Raw genomic sequence first — 18587 nt, forward strand, 5'->3', positions numbered from 1 at the left:
CTGCATGTTCCTTTGAAGTTCTCTGAGTGCAAGACTTGCATGGTTTCCCCTATTACTTACTCTATTGTCACTGTCTACTGGGCACTGACAAATAGCAAAATCGAACTCATCGACTCCCCCTCTCATTGATGAGCACAACTACTGATGAAATTGCTCAAAGGAAGAAATCAAGGAGCATTCTTTTTTTTTTTTTTTTTTGCCAGTCGTGGGGCTTGAACTCAAGGCTTGAGCCCTGTCCCTGAGCTGCCTTTGCTCAAGGCTAGCACTCTGCCACTTGAGCTATAGCACCACTTATGGCTGTTTCTATATATGGTGCTGGGGAATCGAACCCAGGGCTTCATGCATGCTATGCAAGCACTCTACCACTAGGCCACATTCCTAGCCCCAAGGAGCATTCTTAAATTTCTTCTTTTTACTTCCTAAGTACCAATCTCCAAGTTTTTTTAAGAAATATATACGTGTGTATATTATTAAAAATTATTAAGAAGCCATTGCGACTCTTAAATCCAGGATACTGTCATCTCTGATCGTCTCATAAACAGCTGTTTCACTATATTCCTGGCTTCAATCTCATCTGTTCCCAGTTACTTTCAACTTTGTAGTCAGTCACCTATTCAAACTGAAAATCTGACCTATTGTGATTTTTCCAAACCTCTCATTGATTTTTGCATAAATACAAGGTGTATGTAAATTCCTCTATGAGGTCTTATAGATCTCATATCTTACAAGCTCCTCTTTGCCTCTCCTCTCCAGTTGCTCCATTGTGGGATATGCCCTGGCAGGTTACATCAGAAAGAGGCAATTAGCTGGTCCTGCCTGTTTCCCAGCCCTGGGGTCACATGTGGCTATTATGCTGGAAAGGCGGTTCTAGCTGGCACCGCCTTCCAGCCGTGGGACCATGTGTGGCCAAGATGGCGCCTGATAGTGAACCCAGAGGTGGTCCTGTGGGCGGTGACTTAAAATAAGGCCGCCTCTTAGGATTGGTCCCTCGGCCCACCACCCTTGACGGACAGTTCAGGCCTCCCCTCACAGTCCCTAGACAGGTGCAGGTACACCCCTCCCCTTCCTGCTGATCTTTGACCTGATTGGCTCCTGTGCCTTATTTAATAGAAAGATCTACCCCAATAAACGAGACTTTTGCACTGACTTAAGCTCCCTGTCCTCGGGTAAGGGAGGGCTGGGTGTGGGAGGTCCGTCAACCATTTCCTTTCCTTGGCTCGCCTGGTCAGGGTGTGTTTCCCCATCTCTCCCACAGGTCAGGAGAGCGAGGGGGGAGGGGCTAGAGACCCAGACACTCCATTCTGTACAATGCACTTCTTTCAGGCCCTTAAGTGTGATATTGTTCTTTCCTTCACACAAGACTTCCCATCTCCTTCCTAGGACCAAACACTTTTCATATACAGATGCCAAAGTTGCTTAGCTAGCTCTTAATTGCCATTTAAATAGTGGATTCCTTTAGGTAGCTAGCTTGGATTGTCACTCCAACTCCATTCAGCCTATCAACTTTCAACTATGTTCAACACCTTTTCACTCCAATAGTAAAGACAGATGTTCTTTTGACGGAACTGATGTATTCATGTACTTACTGCACTCATAGCACTTACGTGCTCCTTATATGTGCCTTCTAATGCCATTTATCGATATTTATTTTAAACATGCATTTAATACAAAAGTCTGCAATAGGGGCTGGGGATATGGCCTAGTGGTAGAATGCTTGCCTTACATACATGAAGCCCTGGGTTCGATTCCTCAGCACCACATATATAGAAAATGCCAGAAGTGGTGCTGTGGTTCAAGTGGCAGAGTGCTAGCCTTGAGCAAAAAGAAGCCAGGGACAGTGCTTGGGCCCTAAATTCAAACCCCAGGACTAGCGAAACAAACAAACCAACCAAAAGTCTGCAATAAAGGAGAAGTAGTAATCTAGTATATGCAGCTCACCCATGGACCCTGCTACCTGCTATGGTGCCACACATAGTATTAGTGCTCAGTGATCATTCATCCAATAGTAAATAGAATACCTTATACATACAGCTATGTATAATTCTAAGATGACAATGAGTAAATAAAATTCACTCCAGTTTGGATACATGAGGATTTGCTAGCATTTTAAATTGGAATTAAATGTTTAGCTCTCTCTCTTCTGAGATAATTTAATCCACCCTAAACACTTGTGGAAGACTGTTTTACTTCATATTACAGATGGGAAAATAGGCACAGCAAATTTAATTTGAGTTATCTATGGTTATCTAGTGAATCAGGAGCAGAGCCAGGACTTAGTTTTTAACCTCCAATCCTTACTGTCATCATTTTCTAGGAAATGTTTTGTCCATTTTCCCAGACTTGTACTGTTGTGCTACTTAACCTATATACTAATTTTCTACTAGTCTCCTAGTAATCTCCTAATTTTCACATATAATTCATATACTTGAATACAGAAACTCAGAAATTCATGCACTTGCTATGGATTTTCCTCTGGACTTTACATGAAAGGCTTTCTGTGATGTAACTCTGAACTCTTCTCACTCTGAGAGGTGTCAGTTTCCTCTGTTCTCAATACTTTTAGTACAAGACATTAATCACCATTACAACGTGCCAGCATTTAACTGTTGTTGGAGAGCACTGTACAGTACATTCTACATCTATAAATGTCCAGAGCTGGTTGGCTGGTGCATTTTATTGCACTGGCTGGACATTTAGGAAGAAAATGGTGCCAATACTTAATAAATGTTTGAGAAGCAACATTGACTATTCAATTTAATGGGACTACCAGTTGCAAAATCTGTATTGTGCAAGAAATAAGATAATAACTATTTGCAATGCCATTTTGAAATATATGTCCACAATAAATATGTTTACATGTGATATTCTGGAGTCAATGGCAATCCGAACAGAAAACTAAAATGCCTCTAAAAGACTATTATCGTCTCAGTAGACACATTTAGTGTAAATACAGCTTTTAATTTTGTAATAAGCACTGCTAATATTAATTTCACTGAGATAAACAGGAAAAGGATGTAATCTGAAGTATATTTCATATTTTTTGTAGCCTTACACCAAACTAGTGCTCTTTCTTTTTAGGCCTAAATATAGTGCAAGAGGCTAAAAAAAAAGTTTAATTTATGCAAAACTGTGGGTATCATGTGCCACTTTTATTGCATACACAAAACTATGATAAAAGCATTTTCGGGTAAATTATACAATTTTCTACTAATGTCAAGGGTCAAAATAGAAAATTCTCGAATTATAAAATAGTTTCCCTGCTCTTTGGACTTCACTTGACCACCCTCCATTTACCAGAAGCAAATACCTTTACCCCTAAAGCACTCAAGCCAGCTCATTATTTCAGCCTCTAGTCCTGCCTTATAGCTCAAGGCCCATGAAGAACTCTCCATGTCCAAATTATTTACTATTTGTAAGCTCCAACATGGCATTAAGTGAATTGGTTCTGTCATGTGAATAAAGCTGATTATGTTTTCTCTAATAAAGATAGACATTTGAGTTATCCTCTTTTGAGTTAACCCAATCTAAAAGGAAGAGAACTTCTGTCAGATGCCAACGGAACATCAATTGTTCATACCATGGAAATGTCAATTAAAATTCTAGCAGAATCTTTCAAACACAATTTTCCAGTCCAAGAAGTGTGCATAAATCCATGGTAAATTGAGAGGCTAGCCAAGAGAGAAAAAGAAATTGTACTGGTCCTGGGGTTTGAACTCAAAACCTTGGCACTGCCCCTCAACTTCTTTGGCTCAAGCTAAGTGCTTTACCCCTTGAGCCACAGTTCCACTTCAGGCTTTCTGGTAGTGAATTAGAGATAAGAGTGTCCAGGTAATGGGTTTTCCTGCTCAGGCTGGCTTTGATCTCAACCTCGTTAGTAGCTACAATTACAGGCGTAAGCCACTACTGACTGGCTCTAAGGCAAATGTTAAGCTCTATAAGTGTTAAGATTCCTATGAGGACACTGGTAGACAACATTCATGGACTATGAGGAATATGCTTGACTTTCACATAGATTCCATCAATTCACTGTCACGTATAAGCCTTGATTTGGAGAATATGACTTTCGAAGGATGCTACATTCATTTCCTGATGCTGAAGTTCCCACTATACTAAGACATAGTGATTCCTTTCAAGCGTAGCCTGCAGGCTGAGCTGACTTCCTGCTTTAGATTGTAGGTGTTCTCAAAGACTGCTAAAGAAAGCAGATTCCAATTTTAGCTTTAAAGTTTCCACATGGCATTTGCAGTCCTACTTTATAACAATAAAAAGGATAACAGAGCAAAAACCAAGTATTTTTAATCATAAGAATACTTGCCCTATTTGAGAATTTACCATACCTGCAGAGATTCCATTTCTTCATCTTTCCTTTGTGTCTCTTCTACCAGGTCTACAATAGAAAAGCAAAACATCCATGAAAATGAGATGTAAAACTGGATTATGTCTTATCCATGAAACACAATTCAGTTAAGAAGCTTTAAATGCTTTGGAATAAAAAAGAAAACTTGGGGTAGAGTTGTGAGAAACAAGTGTAAAAAAAATTCCCTGTCTGAGAGCAATTGAAGCAACACAACAGAGCTCTACTCTGCCACACAAATGCTAGCTAAAACCTCCTGGGAGGTCTCAGCATTAGGAGATGCCGCAGAATGATACCAAAACAAATTACAGATCCAAAATGATACTAATTTTAGGAATTTTGTCCGATGCACAAATAAGTCAAAAGCAACACAAAATTTCTATTAAAAATTAGGAACCTCTTGTTAAAAAAGGAAAAAAATTTATAAACAAACTATTTGCTCGTAAAGTAAGTTTCCAAGTCAAGTTCTACCCCTGGAGTCCATGTTTATACTCAAGTTAAAACACCTAGAAATAATGGGTATTATTAATGGAAGAAGAGTACCACCTCCACTGTAAAGTCGTATTAACTATCATTTGACACAGAGAGGGTAGGATGTGTTGAAGTTGTATATGACTGGAAGTTTGGCATCATCTCAGAGAAGTCAGTGGCTAGAAGGGAAGGTGGCCAACCAAACAGAGATCTGTTGTAATGCATGCATACAGCCAGCGTCTCAGGGCCCTGCTTTAATTTACGAACTTGCTATAAAGGAAAATATATTTGGCAAGCAGAATTTTCTGCCTGCAGCTATACCACCCTGTGCTATGATCTTATTAGATCTCACAAACCTACAGAAGTCTTGGCTGAGTCAGAACTTGGATGAAAACTGGCAAGAACCACCTACAGCAGCGCACATCAGAACTAGCATTTGCTTTACTCTGTGAATGATATAGAATACCAAGAGGGTAGGCTGCATAAAAGCACAATATAATTTACCGAAATTTACATACATACGTATATGTGTGTGTATTTTTTTCTACAAAGGCAAATGCAGATGATTTTTGCAAATGCTAAACTAGATACAGCAACAACAACAACAAGTAATATAATGTGGGGGGGAGGTATATATCATACATAGCTGGGCAGGTGACATACTGAATCTTAAGTAGTGCCGGCAGATAATACAATTAATGGTGACAGCCCTTTGAGACTGCGGTTGAGAAGGCTGGAGAGGTGAAGCAAGCAATTCCCATAAGATACAATGAGTTCCAATTAAAGAGGAGGAGATGTATTCTGTATTGCTTAAAGGAACTGACTGACTCCTAAGAGTTTCTCTCATCAGTTAAATCAATGATAGAGGTGTCAATGTTTTAGGAGATGCTTTTTGTTTTTGTCAGAGACTGGGATTCAAACTCCAGATCTAATGCTTTATGCTCAATGGCAGGTACCCTACCATGGGTGCCTGGTTGACATATCAGGTTCTTCAGCAATAATGAGTTGAAAGTACTGAGTGTGTAGTAGATGGTTAATTACTACTCTTCTCTGTACTTTACTTCTGAGATATTGTAGCTACTTCCTAAAGATGGAATGCCTACCTACTTTTCCATTTCTTGCATCTAGGCTGGCCACTTGAGTTGATTCCGGGAACAGAACATAGCAGAAGCAACTCTGTGCCAACCTGCATGGAGGCTTCCAGTGGCCTTGCACATTTCTACTACTTTTCTACAAAGAACCCTGTATTACTGTATGAAAAGAGCCAGGGAAACCAAGATGCCTATGGTCCAGGAATCTTCCTACCCCTACCACCCTGAATGCTGTCCCTGCAGATGGTCAGCAAATGCCCAAAAGCGCAGGTGCCCAGTGAACTGAGTCTGACTATGATGACTCAGCCAGGAGTCCAACAGTCTACAAAAAATGCCCTGCTGAGCCCAGTGCAAGCTTAAAAAGTGATGTTTGTGGATAGTTTGGTGCCCAGAACATGTTAACTGATACCAAAACCAATTGCTAGTTGATGAACCATTAAAATATATTAAAAGCTACAGAAGTAACCTACTCATGAAAAAGAGGATTCTGACTCTAAAGAGAAAAACAATTAGAATGGAGTGGGAAGACACAGTACCATAGACATTCTATTCTGAGTACCACTAATCTTTACATCCATCCACTCAAAATGATATTCTGAGAATAGCTAAATGAACCTAGCTTAGATCTCTTGCCTATTTCTTAGCTAAGGCAAAGTATATAGTACATTTTGAGCATCCTAACAGGACTGGATTAACAGAAAGAACAGTTTTCATATGCAAAATTAAACCTTATCTCTACTCTGAAACCTGGAGACTTCAAGGGTTGGCAAGAGCTTTCTATTCCACACTGTTATGTTTAATTCTACAATAAATACATGAAGATATGTGGCTCAAAGTCATCAAATGTTTGCCTGAGACTGCCCAAGTTATTACTAAAGCCACATCTAGAGTTTTGCTCACCTATCTTCTTCTCTAGCATAGCATGTTCTCACTTGTACTGTCCAGGATTTAAGTATACCTTTCTCCACACTACGACTAATAAAAATGATATACACACTAGCATTGCTCTGATTTGCTTTAGGAGTTTTCTAATGTCAACAACCAGGACTGACTACAGTATTGGATACTTCCATGGCAAAATTGCCTTCACCTACCTCAACTGCACATTTGTTAGGTGCTTGGTTTAGACACACGCATTGGTGATGATAAGCATGATTAATCTGTGCTGAGGAAATGTGGTCACAGAACACTGCCGGAAAGTGACTACTGCAAACAGACACAAGCTGCAAGGACAGAGGTGAAACCCTTCGAGAGCAGAAGTAACATAATGTTGTGACACTTGAGTATAACTAGCGCCCCTCATTATAATGAACAATCATGTTTGTTCAGCTCTCGAAACAAATGATTGGGAACAAAAGGCTGTAGAACAACTCTGCTCCTTTGCTCAGCACTGGCATGTTACTGTTTCCCTTATCATTCTCTTGTTTGTGGTTAAATACAAACTCAACTGCCATGCAAAATGCTGGGGCCACATGTGCCCCTATCAACATTAGCAAATGAAAGATTTTTTTGATAAAAGAAGATAGAAGCCCTGGTGTTTTCCTTTGATTGGCTCCAAGTTTCAAATGAGCTGATGTTAACTCATTATGTAATATAGTCATTAGGGGAAGAAAGTTCCACATTAAAAGAAAAAAAGGTGGATGGACCCAGAACAAATCATATTAAGGGAGGTACACCAAGCTCAGAGACAATGGCACATGTTTTCTCTCATATGTAGAAGCTAGGTCTAAAATACATAGGAACATGAGAAATTATTCAGGACTGTAGGCATTCCCATACAGTAAGACCAAAGGAGGATGCTCTGAGGGGAGGAACATAAAGTTGCAAGGCCTGTGTGCTTCTGATCATATAAAATAATATTGATCCAAATCAATTCCAGGAAATGGACACAAGAGCTTTTTTCTTTTGTTGTTTTTGTTTTAGGTCATTTGTTCATTTATCTGTCTTTGGAAGGGTAAGGTAGGCACAAAAATAGAGGAACAAAAGGCGAACAAATTCAGCAGTGATACTCACCAGACACTATGCTGAAAATGATCTTTATCCAACTTGAGGGTGGTGATGGGAGAGTGAGGGAACAGTGACAATGCCCAGAAAGAAATGTACTCAATTATCTGACTTATGTAACTGTACCCCTCTGTACCTCCCCTTTACAATAACAAAAAGAAAAGAAAAGAAAAAGGACAAATACTGAAGAATCTAGTTGCTTTGTTTTGCTCAGTTCTACCACTTCTATTTTGCATTTCTGTGGCACAGGTAAGGCAATATATCATGACCATGGTTTTGGCAAAGGCTCTGTGTATCACTTCCTCTGTAGTCTTTGCAAACAGTGGTCTGGCTATTTAAGGAGGTTAAATACTTTAAAAAAAATTCTACTCTGGTAGCCGAGAGCAGATTGTTTCTTTATTTTTATTGAAAAGGTGAATTGAGCAACACATCCATCTAGGTGTGTATGACACAACACACCCATCTAGTAATCTGACACTTCACAGGAATGTTGAGGATCCACTTTAGAATTCACTACGCTTTTCTGTAACTTTTACTATAAAATATCTCATTCACATTATAAGTCAGTTTGACTGATAATGGATAGAAAGCTATGGAAATGCGCTAGAAATACAACAAATAGCACTGTGCAGAGTAGGATTGGCAGCAGAATACAGTGAATTAATGATTCTAGTTTGCAAAGAAGCATTTAGCTTTAGGCTCCTGTATTTCTGTTCAATACTACTCTATGCATGCTGACATTTACTAAAAGCAATAGATAATGTAAATTGTCAAAAGAGATTAATACATTTTTCTTAAAAGCTATGCATTTCTCTTGTGGATCACAGTCGTGGTATAAAGAAACCAAATAAAGCAGCACACTCAAGAGGCTGTAAGTGATGTATTCAGTCTCCACCATTCCACTCCCAATGTTCAAGATATTACCTACAGACCCCAGGCAATGGGGTAATGTTTTCCTTCTTGGCTACCCAAGAAGGAACGGAAAGGAACAGAGAAATAGCGTAACCTCAGGTTTTTATTCTTCTGAAAGAAAGAGCATTACACTTCTAAGTTATATGAACATAATCTAGCATACAGTGTACCTAATTTTAAAAGCAGAAAGGTGGCGGCTTAGTGGGAAAAGAAGTGGAGGTCTCAGGATCCAGCCTGTCAAACTTCTCTTCTACACTGTAGTAAGCTTGATGGCATCATGATAGATCTATAAAGCTCTTAAGTATACTGATGGGGGAAAAAACCCACTGATGCATTCTAACCTCCTCACATCTTGAGATCCAGTAGCTCTGTCAGCATCACAAAGCTATACAACAGGTAACTGCCCACTTTAACCTTTCAAATTTTATATTGAAATGAAATAGTATTCCCAGCTCAGCCATACATGCTAATACATTCTAAAGTTCCTCCCTAAATTGAAAGAACTTCATTAAAGAATTGTGTAACTTTAGTAGTCTGTGAGAAGGCCAATAATCATTAGCAGTCAGCATTAAATCCCTCAAATCAGAAATGACATCACAGGGTGTGGCTTTGATGGAGAGCAAATACTTGAGACACTCAAGAAGGCAGTAACTTTAGTAAAGTATATTCAACACACAGCATACAGGCTAGCTCAAGAAACAAACCAGCAATAAAACATTTTCTTTTAAAGAATGACTGCAGACTAGCTGTTAAATTAAATATAACATTAGATAGATAACATTTCCCCCATTTCATTATACTAGTCAAGATGAACTAAAAAAAATATGTTTGGATTTAAATAACTTCAATATGCCCTTTATGTTATAGGTTCTATATCCATGAATTCAACCAGTCATGGATTGAAAGTTCTTTTACAAAAATACATAAAAATATGAACATATACAGATACATGTACATGCATGATTTATATATGTAACAAATACAGGTATATAAACATGTGTAACAACCATTTGTAAATCATTTACACTGAGTTAGTTATTGGAAGTAATCTAGTAATGCATAGGTTATATACAAATGCCATCTTATTTTATATAAGGAACTTGGTATCATTTGATTTTTCTATTCCATGGAACTACTCTAGGCAGGTTCTAGGGAACAAATATATATGCAAAATACTTTTAAAACATCAGGGCATGAGAAGAATCAGCTATATGCTACTTGTTATTTTTATTTTTAAAGGCAAAACAATTTAAAATCAGAAAATGTGTAGAAAAGTGATCAGTTGTAACTTAAATATACACAAGGGGACTCATAACACAGTGCCTTTAGATTCTACTTATTATAAGAAGCTGCATTATTCTGAACTCTGACATTTCTACTGCCACCCACTGGTACAGATGTGAATATACTACAGTGAGTTAAGGGTTTTCTCATCAAGTCTTAACCACAGAAAACACATAGGTCAAAATGAGGAACAACATTCAAAAAGTAGGGTTATGCCTGTGGCTTGTGTCAGACACTGAAACAACATACTGGTCCACAGATGGAGCTCAATTGGCCCATTAAATGAAAGGTTTATAGTCCACTGTCTGTCTTCGGTATGTAGTAAAACATCCAAATACAGGTACTCATGTTTTTATTTGAAGTGAATTCATTTCTGGTAAAACTTTCCATTTTGACAACCTTTAAGATTTAAAACTTCATGCCCTAAAACCTTCTCTAGTACAGAAAACAGAACAATAATCTTCCCCATTCTGCCTCATAGTCCTGGTACTCGGACATAATGTCGTGGAATGAAGGTCCTAACCAAACCATTTCTATTAAGAAAGTACAATGTAGTAGCTAAAGTACAATTTAGATAAAGTACAAGTAGATAAAGTACAATGTATTCATTACAAAAGAATGTTATAAATTGGTCAAACAGCTATATAGACAAAAAGGACTGCTTCATCAAGATATTTGATTGTTTCTTTGATTACTGCTTATTAACAGAAGCTACATTATTATTACCATCATCATTATTATTTTGCTAATTTCCTGATCGACTATTGAACCATATCAGGCCTTCCAGATTCCTGGGTGTACTTTACATTAAAACTAAATTTCAAGTCAGTTGTCAGTGGCCTATACTCGTAATCCTACCTACTCAGGAGGCAAAGATGTGGTCCTTATATCTTAGAAAGTCTGTGAGACTCTTACATCCAATTAACCATCAAAAAGCCAAATATAGAACTATGGCTCAAGTGTCAGAGTGCTAGTCTTGAGAAACAAGTTCAGGGACAGTGCCGAGGCCCTGAGTTCAAGCCCCAAGACTGGCACAGATAAACAACAACAACAAAAAGTAAATAAATTTCAGCCTTTTTCAATTGTTACAATCTAAGGTTAAAACAAACCTCAGATAATATTAGCTGTTTAACAAAGCAAATACAGACAGCATGTATCTATGTGTTTATGTATATTATTACATTGCAAATACTTATTTGCTTGAAGAAGCAGCAAACTCCAAGTTGTTTATAAATATTTAAAAAAATGTTTCCTACCCAATTATACACTGACATTTAAATCTTTAGTCTTAAAATAAAAGAAGGGGGCTGGGAATATGGCCTAGTGGCAAGAGTGCTTGCCTTATATACATGAAGCCCTGGGTTCCATTCCTCAGCACCATAAATATAGAAAATGGCCAGAAGTGGTGCTGTGGCTCAAGTGGAGGAGTGCTAGCCTTGAGCAAAAAGCCAGGGACCAGAACTGGCCAAAAATAAATAAATAAATAATAATAATAATAATAATAATACAATAAAATAAAAGAAGGAAAGTGTAGCAGAGTGGTAGAATCTCTGTGTATCATTGCAAGGCTCTGGCTCTAGTACATAGTACAGGAAAGAAAAAAATCTGAGTAATAATTTAAAAACACCTTTAAACTACTAAAAGATACTGAAAGAAATGAAAGCTTAGGAAAACTACTTTCAATTGTCCCCCAATTCTATCCCCATTTCAAAACCATTTCAGAGATCAGACATCACAGTTCAGCTCATTTCAAAGAGTATGTATGTGTGTGTGTATATATATATATGTGTGTGTATATATATACATACATATACATATATATATATACATATAAATGTCTATATTTTTTGCCAGTCCAAGGGCTTGGACTCAGGGCCTGAGCACTGTCCCTGGCTTCTTTTTGCTCAAGGCTAGCACTCTGCCAGCTTGAGCCACAGTGCCACTTCTGGCCTTTTCTGTATATGTCGTGCTGAGGAACTGAACCTGGGGCTTCATGTATATAAGGCAAGCACTCTTGCCACTAGGCCATATTCCCAGCCAAAGAGTTTACATCTTAAAATATTCTTTCCCTAATGATTTAATACAAAGATCTGAACATAAAATATTATGTTATCATCCAATGGTGAAAGTCAAGAAAAAAAGTATAGGTCTTCAATGAAAGTTTAGAAGCTATATTGGCATCTATCTCTAGATGAGCAAATAAAATTTCTTCATTCATAAAGACTTGAAACACACTGAGTCATGACTTACATCACAGAGTGACTATGAGGAATTAAAGTGGGATAAAGAAGAAATTGAGAATTAAGGTTTTTAATTCTGCTGTATTATAATGCCGAGATTACTCTGTATTATCACTGTGGGTCCAATGTAATTAAAAAGCAACACAAGAAAGATTCACGATGGTCGTTGCTACATTTGAAAATATGGGGAAAGTAGACATGAGCCGAGGATTGCAGACAGCTCTAGAAGCTGGAGGAGGAGAGAAAACAGATTCTTTGCAAGGGACTGCCAGAAGGACTGAGGCCCTGACAATATCGCATTAGGATTCTGATCTCCAGATTTGTAACACAAATTAGTATTGGTTTAGGCCAATAAGTTTAACATAGTTTATTATCACAGCAACAGGAAACTTACATATCTCACATGTTTCATTGACATAATTTATTATCACAGCAACAGGAAACTTATGTATCTCACATGTTTCATTAACTAAGTGATACACTCCTGTAAAACCAAGGGACACACATACTGTACAGCTACAACTATAGAAGTCAGTAGTAAAAATACATCCAATACGATACATAACATGCCCCCCCCAAAAAAAAGGGTGCACATAGTTCAATAAAAGCCTTTACAAGAAACCTGTTACCAAGTCAAAAGAGTGAATGAAAATGAGGGCCATAAGAACAAAATTTCAATGCACCATTTATCATAATTTATAACCCCAGGATGGCTAGCTCTATCATTGGGAGTCACACCTATTTTCAGCTTTTCAACAAGTTCTGAATATGTTCTTTTAAATTATTCCTTTTTTTTTTTTTTTGCCAGTCCTAGGGCTTGGGACTCAGGTCCTGGACCCACAGTTCCTGGCTTCTTTTTGCTCAAGGCTAGCACTCTACCACTTGAGCCACAGCGCCACTTCTGGCCATTTTTTTATACATGTGGTGCTGGGGAATCGAACCCAGGGCTTCACGTATACGAGGCAAACACTCTTGCCACTAGGCCATATTCCCAGCCCAAATTATTCCTAATACTATACCTACATTGTAGTATAATTACATAGACAAAGTTATAATATTTTATCATCCCTAAAAATATATGTGCTGATATTAACTTTTTAAGACACATATTGGTGTACAATATACAGGTTAGTGTATTATGTGCTGATGTGAACATTTAAGGCAAAGCCTGGTGTGTGTCCTACCATGTATTTTTTTTTAATGATGGGATATCTACAACCGGGAATCTGGGGCTCAGGCCTGCAATCCTAGATATACTCAGGAAGCTGAGAGTAGAACATGACTTAAAACAAACCCTTGAGACTCCATCTCTCTAATTAACCAACAAAGTGTTGGACTAGAGGCATGGCACAAGAGGTAGAGTACCAGCTGTCAGCAAGCAAGCCAAGCAAGAGTTTAAGGTCCTGTGTTCAAGCCACAGAACTGGTAAAAATGAGACAAACAAAAAGATACAAGAAGCATATTAAAAACTGAGAGGCTATTGAATACCAAACAGAAGGCAAACACCATTAATTTAGCTCAATATTATATCTGAATTATTTTTTTCAATTGAGTTTACTACAACTGAGTTTCATGCAACTTTACAACTCCCCTTTACAGAGCTGGGAATATAGCTTAGTGGCAAGAGTGCTTGCCTCGTATACATGAAGCTCTGGGTTCGATTCCCCAGCACCACATATATAGAAAATGGCCAGAAGCGGTGCTGTGGCTCAAGTGGCAAGAGTGCTAGCCTTGAGCAAAAAAAGAAGCCAGGGACAGTACTCAGCTCCTGAGTCCAAGGCCCAGGAATGGCAAAAAAAAAAAAAAAAAAAATCCCCTTTACACAATGGGAAGCAACCAAAGATTTAGAAATGTACCTCTCATATAAAGAGCAAGTCAAGGTAAGTGAGAAGTAATGGGGAACAGAGTGATTAGCTACAGCACAGTTCAGAATAAACCAATATAGCAATAAAGCAAAGAAACCTCACACATTTTGGTGTTCACTTTGAGATAGTAAGCATTATTTAACTACCTGAATATTTCCAAACTTAGACAAAAGATATTAGCCTTGGATTGAAGAAACAGTGTGAATCCCAAACAATGAACCTAAGGAAAATTTGCATTCATATATTTCTCAGTCAAAATATCGAAACAAAGAACACATCTTGAAAGGAGCACAAAGAGAAAAAAAAAGCACAACTTAGCTACAGGGGGGAAAACCTATTAGAATAATGGAATTTCTCATTAGAAACCACAAAGGTTATAAAGAAAATCCTATGTTATGATGTAGTCTCTGGCACTATTAGGAGTTGGTGAAATCTTTACATAGTGAGGCTAGTTGAAGAAAATTAGGAGGAGGCATGTCTTAGGACACATTGGGGCCCAGCCCCTTTCCACTGTCTTGCTTCTTAGATGTCATAAGCTGATAGAATTCCTCTTCCATGAACTCTACATAATGTACTGTCTCAACATGGGTCAAGGATAAAATCATCAAGTGAAATCTCTGAAAGATTAGCCTTTTAAAGTTGACTTTCTCATGTATTTTATCACAGCAATGGAAAGCTGTCTTATGGCTAACAGAGGATGTTTGTTTCAAGTAAAGAGTTGAAGAATAATTACTTATTTTTTTTAGATAGTAAAGACCAGAAGGAACTTTTCTCATTATGCAAGAAGATATTGCACTGATGACAGATGATAATATTTTTGGTTAGACAGATTCTTTATAAAGAGTGTCATAAAGAAAGTGGACTTACATTTCAGCATGGGAAATCCTAGCCATATTTCATTATTTTGCCTTGCTTCCATATCCATGGAGAACAGAAAAACTGACTTCAAGAAAGATTAACCATTTCACCGGAAGATTAGAAAGGAGAAAATATAGAATATTCTATAGAATTAATTCTATAGTATTTGCATAGTAAATGTTTTTATTTATGTATATGTGGTATGGGGGATAAAACCCAGGGCCTTGCATATGGCAGGCAAGCACTCCATCGTTGAGCCACACCCCAAACCACATGAATTTTTAAGAGACAATAAAAGTCCAATTTCTTACAAATGTTTACAGGGATATGTGGTGGGGGGCATGCTGGGGGGGGGGGTGGGCATTTACTTGTACTTTGCTAGATCCTGGTCTTTACATTTCTATCCTAATGTCTGTAAAGCTGAGCTGTCAACAGCTTGTTGGCATGGGCAACAAAGACGGGACCTCTACCCCCTAAAATGAAAGGTCAGAAAACACAAAGTAGCATTGCAAAACAAGTATTCTGAGGTTATTACTGAAATCTACCTCATTATATTTGTATTATTCTTCTATATTTTTGTTCCTTTAGTTCTTCCTAAAATTGTTGAAGCTTGTTATTTTATAATAGTAGCCATCTTCTAGCAAAAGTCTGAAGAAATTAGCCAGAGATGAAAAAGGGATAACCTCACATTTAGGAGAATACTAGAAAATCCCATAGCTATACAGGCAATCAATCATGTTCAAGTTCATGGACAAGTTTCTACCAAGTTTATTCAAAGAAGATAAGACATGGTATGAAAAACCTGAATGGATATCAGGATATCTGCATTCTCCTTTTTCCTCTTCTATTATTGATTTATAAAATAGTATTTTTAATCTTTCTGGTTTACAATGATCATATAAATAAAATAATAAGATTTCATAAATCATTTGCTAGATTATAGCAAAGGTCCCTTTGGAAATGAAGCTTTAAGCTCTATACTTAGGTAGATTGTTGCCTGGTTATTCAATGTTCTCTGGGTTGAGTGGCTCAATCTGTATGAGTAATAATTACTCAGAACTAATATGTATGACAATCATCTCTCCAAAACTTTTTAGAAACTCTAATAGATTCTTGGCTTAGTTTAAGTAATTATCCTCATTGTTAAGACTGTTTATAGATAATAAGCACACGTGACAAATCATTCTCATTCACATCTAATATCTATGTGTTTTCTTTTGTATACTTAGGATAAATATACTTTAGATAATTACAAATCTTCCTTTCTTGTTCCCCAAATCCTCACAATTATAGTAATTCTTCTATATCTTCTTACCTGGGTCCTTTAAAATTCCAATAAACAAATTAAATCACTGTCTTGTCTGTAAGAATAGAAATAGTACACAGTGTGTCTTCACAGTGGATTGTATAACATGAATTGGCATGGACATTGTCATATCAGTTTTGTCTCATGTCACTGTCAAGGCAATAAAAGACTAGGACTGCCTTGAGAACACAACTTACCCTTAAAGCATCATGGAACAGACCTTCCAACAGTCTGTTTACAGATACTAAACTCAGTGCCTGAAAGGGAAGATGAGATTTTAGTGGCTTTGGTCCCCTACCATTAATTAAAACTTAAAATGCATGCCTCATCTAAATAGAAGCACTTGAAAAAAATATGTACTGGACAATAGAAAAATAAAAGTAAGCCAAAATAGTCTTCACTGTAAGAATATGGGATAAAAGGGGGGGGGAGATGAGTGTTTTCTTTGGTGTTACGTTCAATCAGCAAATGGTTTCATGGATAATCTCACGGGTCATTGCTCCCTTTAATTAGTAGCTTTCACAAACATAAAAAAGCCTCAAGTAATTTTTAATACTGATTACAACTGCCTAGTCCATTAACAAATTGTCACATTAACACTGGCCATGTTGTATTGCCTACCTTTAAGGGTTACTTGTTTCAGTTTCATAGATTTTAATTAATTTTTTCTTTCCCCACTAGGACCAATCATTAAATAGCAGAGGAATTGTGTCTTTTATATTTCTGGATCTACAGCATTTTGACTGAAAAGTAGATACAGAAAATGACAAAAGAAAAATGTAGGTCTCAAATTAGGAAGTGAGAATGATTTGTAGATACAGTGAAAGAAGCCAGGCTGTGAACTCCACTGGCACACTGAATCTATCAATTTTATGTTACCACCCTACTTCAGCAAGTCTCTTTAAAATTCCTCCTTCCATCAGCAGCTTCTCTTGTTCGCATTAGCTGGGAACACATAATCATAGCTGACAGGCTATGGAGAGTTTAGGCTTGGAAAACAGTGAAAGGAAAGGGAAATGTTCATGGTTTAGATTCCTTAAGTAAAAAAAAAAATGTTATCTTTGTTTGGCAAACAGAATTTACTAAACTCACAATCTAATCCCTAAGGTTTAGGCAAATCTACCAGATGACAACAGATTGCAAAGGTTCCACTTTCCCCAGTAAGCTCCTAGAGAAATATATGCAGGGAACAGAAGAGCCTGGATTCTGAACACCATGTTAAGTCATAAGTGGATAATATAAAGAATCTGTACTCCAACTTTACCTTATCAGAAAGGACCTACTTTACTTCCAAAGATAAAATATCACACTCTCCCCTTCCAATTCCTACACCACAATTCCTATACCCTTTCCTGCTTTCATGTTATGTCTTTGTGAGCATATGTGTGTGTTATGTACAACAAATTTTTTTTTTTTTTTTTTTTTTGGGCCAGTCCTGGGCCTTGGACTCAGGGCCTGAGCACTGTCCCTGGCTTCTTCCCGCTCAAGGCTAGCACTCTGCCACTTGAGCCACAGCGCCGCTTCTGGCCGTTTTCTGTATATGTGGTGCTGGGGAATCGAACCTAGGGCCTCCTGTATACGAGGCAGGCACTCTTGCCACTAGGCTATATCCCCAGCCCGTGTACAACAAATTTATTAACAATGTCAGAAGCTGTATCTCAAAGCAGACACATATAGCTCATTTTTTAAATAAACAGGTACTCTAAAAATGACTATTTTAAGATTGAAGCTACATAATAAAAATGGCCAAAATATCACACAACTAGACAGAGAGAGGAATGAGGTATAGTGGGAAGCAAAAGCAAATGTAAAATAAACAAGAAGAACGTAAAATATAATGTAGAATGAATTTCAAGAAAAAGACTCTGGTGAAAAAAAATTGAAAAAGAATGATCAGAGATGTATTTCTTATGGCCACACCGAAACAGGCAGCTGGTCAGCTCTGAGGACTTGAACCCTTTCCCCTATTCCCTAGAAAGATTAAGGTGAACAGAACATATACGTGAACAGAGAGGGATTTCTTTAGTCATTATATATGTTTGTCCCTAACACTTTGCCCTACTTTGATTTTTTAAACAGGATTTTCATAAATAGGGAACATTATCTACATATTTGTCTGTTCCTTCCACTAGAATATAAGCACCATGATGCCATTGATTTTGTTTATTTGGGGAACCAAGTGTTTCAGACACTATACCAGTG

The 18587-nt window shown here is 37.6% G+C and overlaps 1 protein-coding gene across 1 annotated transcript in view; it reads right to left on the bottom strand.

Moving 5' to 3' along the window:
- Positions 1 to 18587, bottom strand: part of Cep128 (centrosomal protein 128) — a 273808-nt gene that overhangs the window by 59831 nt on the left and 195390 nt on the right. The window contains exon 21 of the mRNA XM_048362214.1: positions 4338 to 4387. Within this exon, the coding sequence (XP_048218171.1) occupies positions 4338 to 4387 (50 nt within the window). The remainder of the gene's footprint in view (positions 1 to 4337; positions 4388 to 18587) is intronic.

Source organism: Perognathus longimembris, chromosome 14, assembly GCF_023159225.1.
Source record: "Perognathus longimembris pacificus isolate PPM17 chromosome 14, ASM2315922v1, whole genome shotgun sequence".
Taxonomy (NCBI): Eukaryota; Metazoa; Chordata; class Mammalia; order Rodentia; family Heteromyidae; genus Perognathus; species Perognathus longimembris.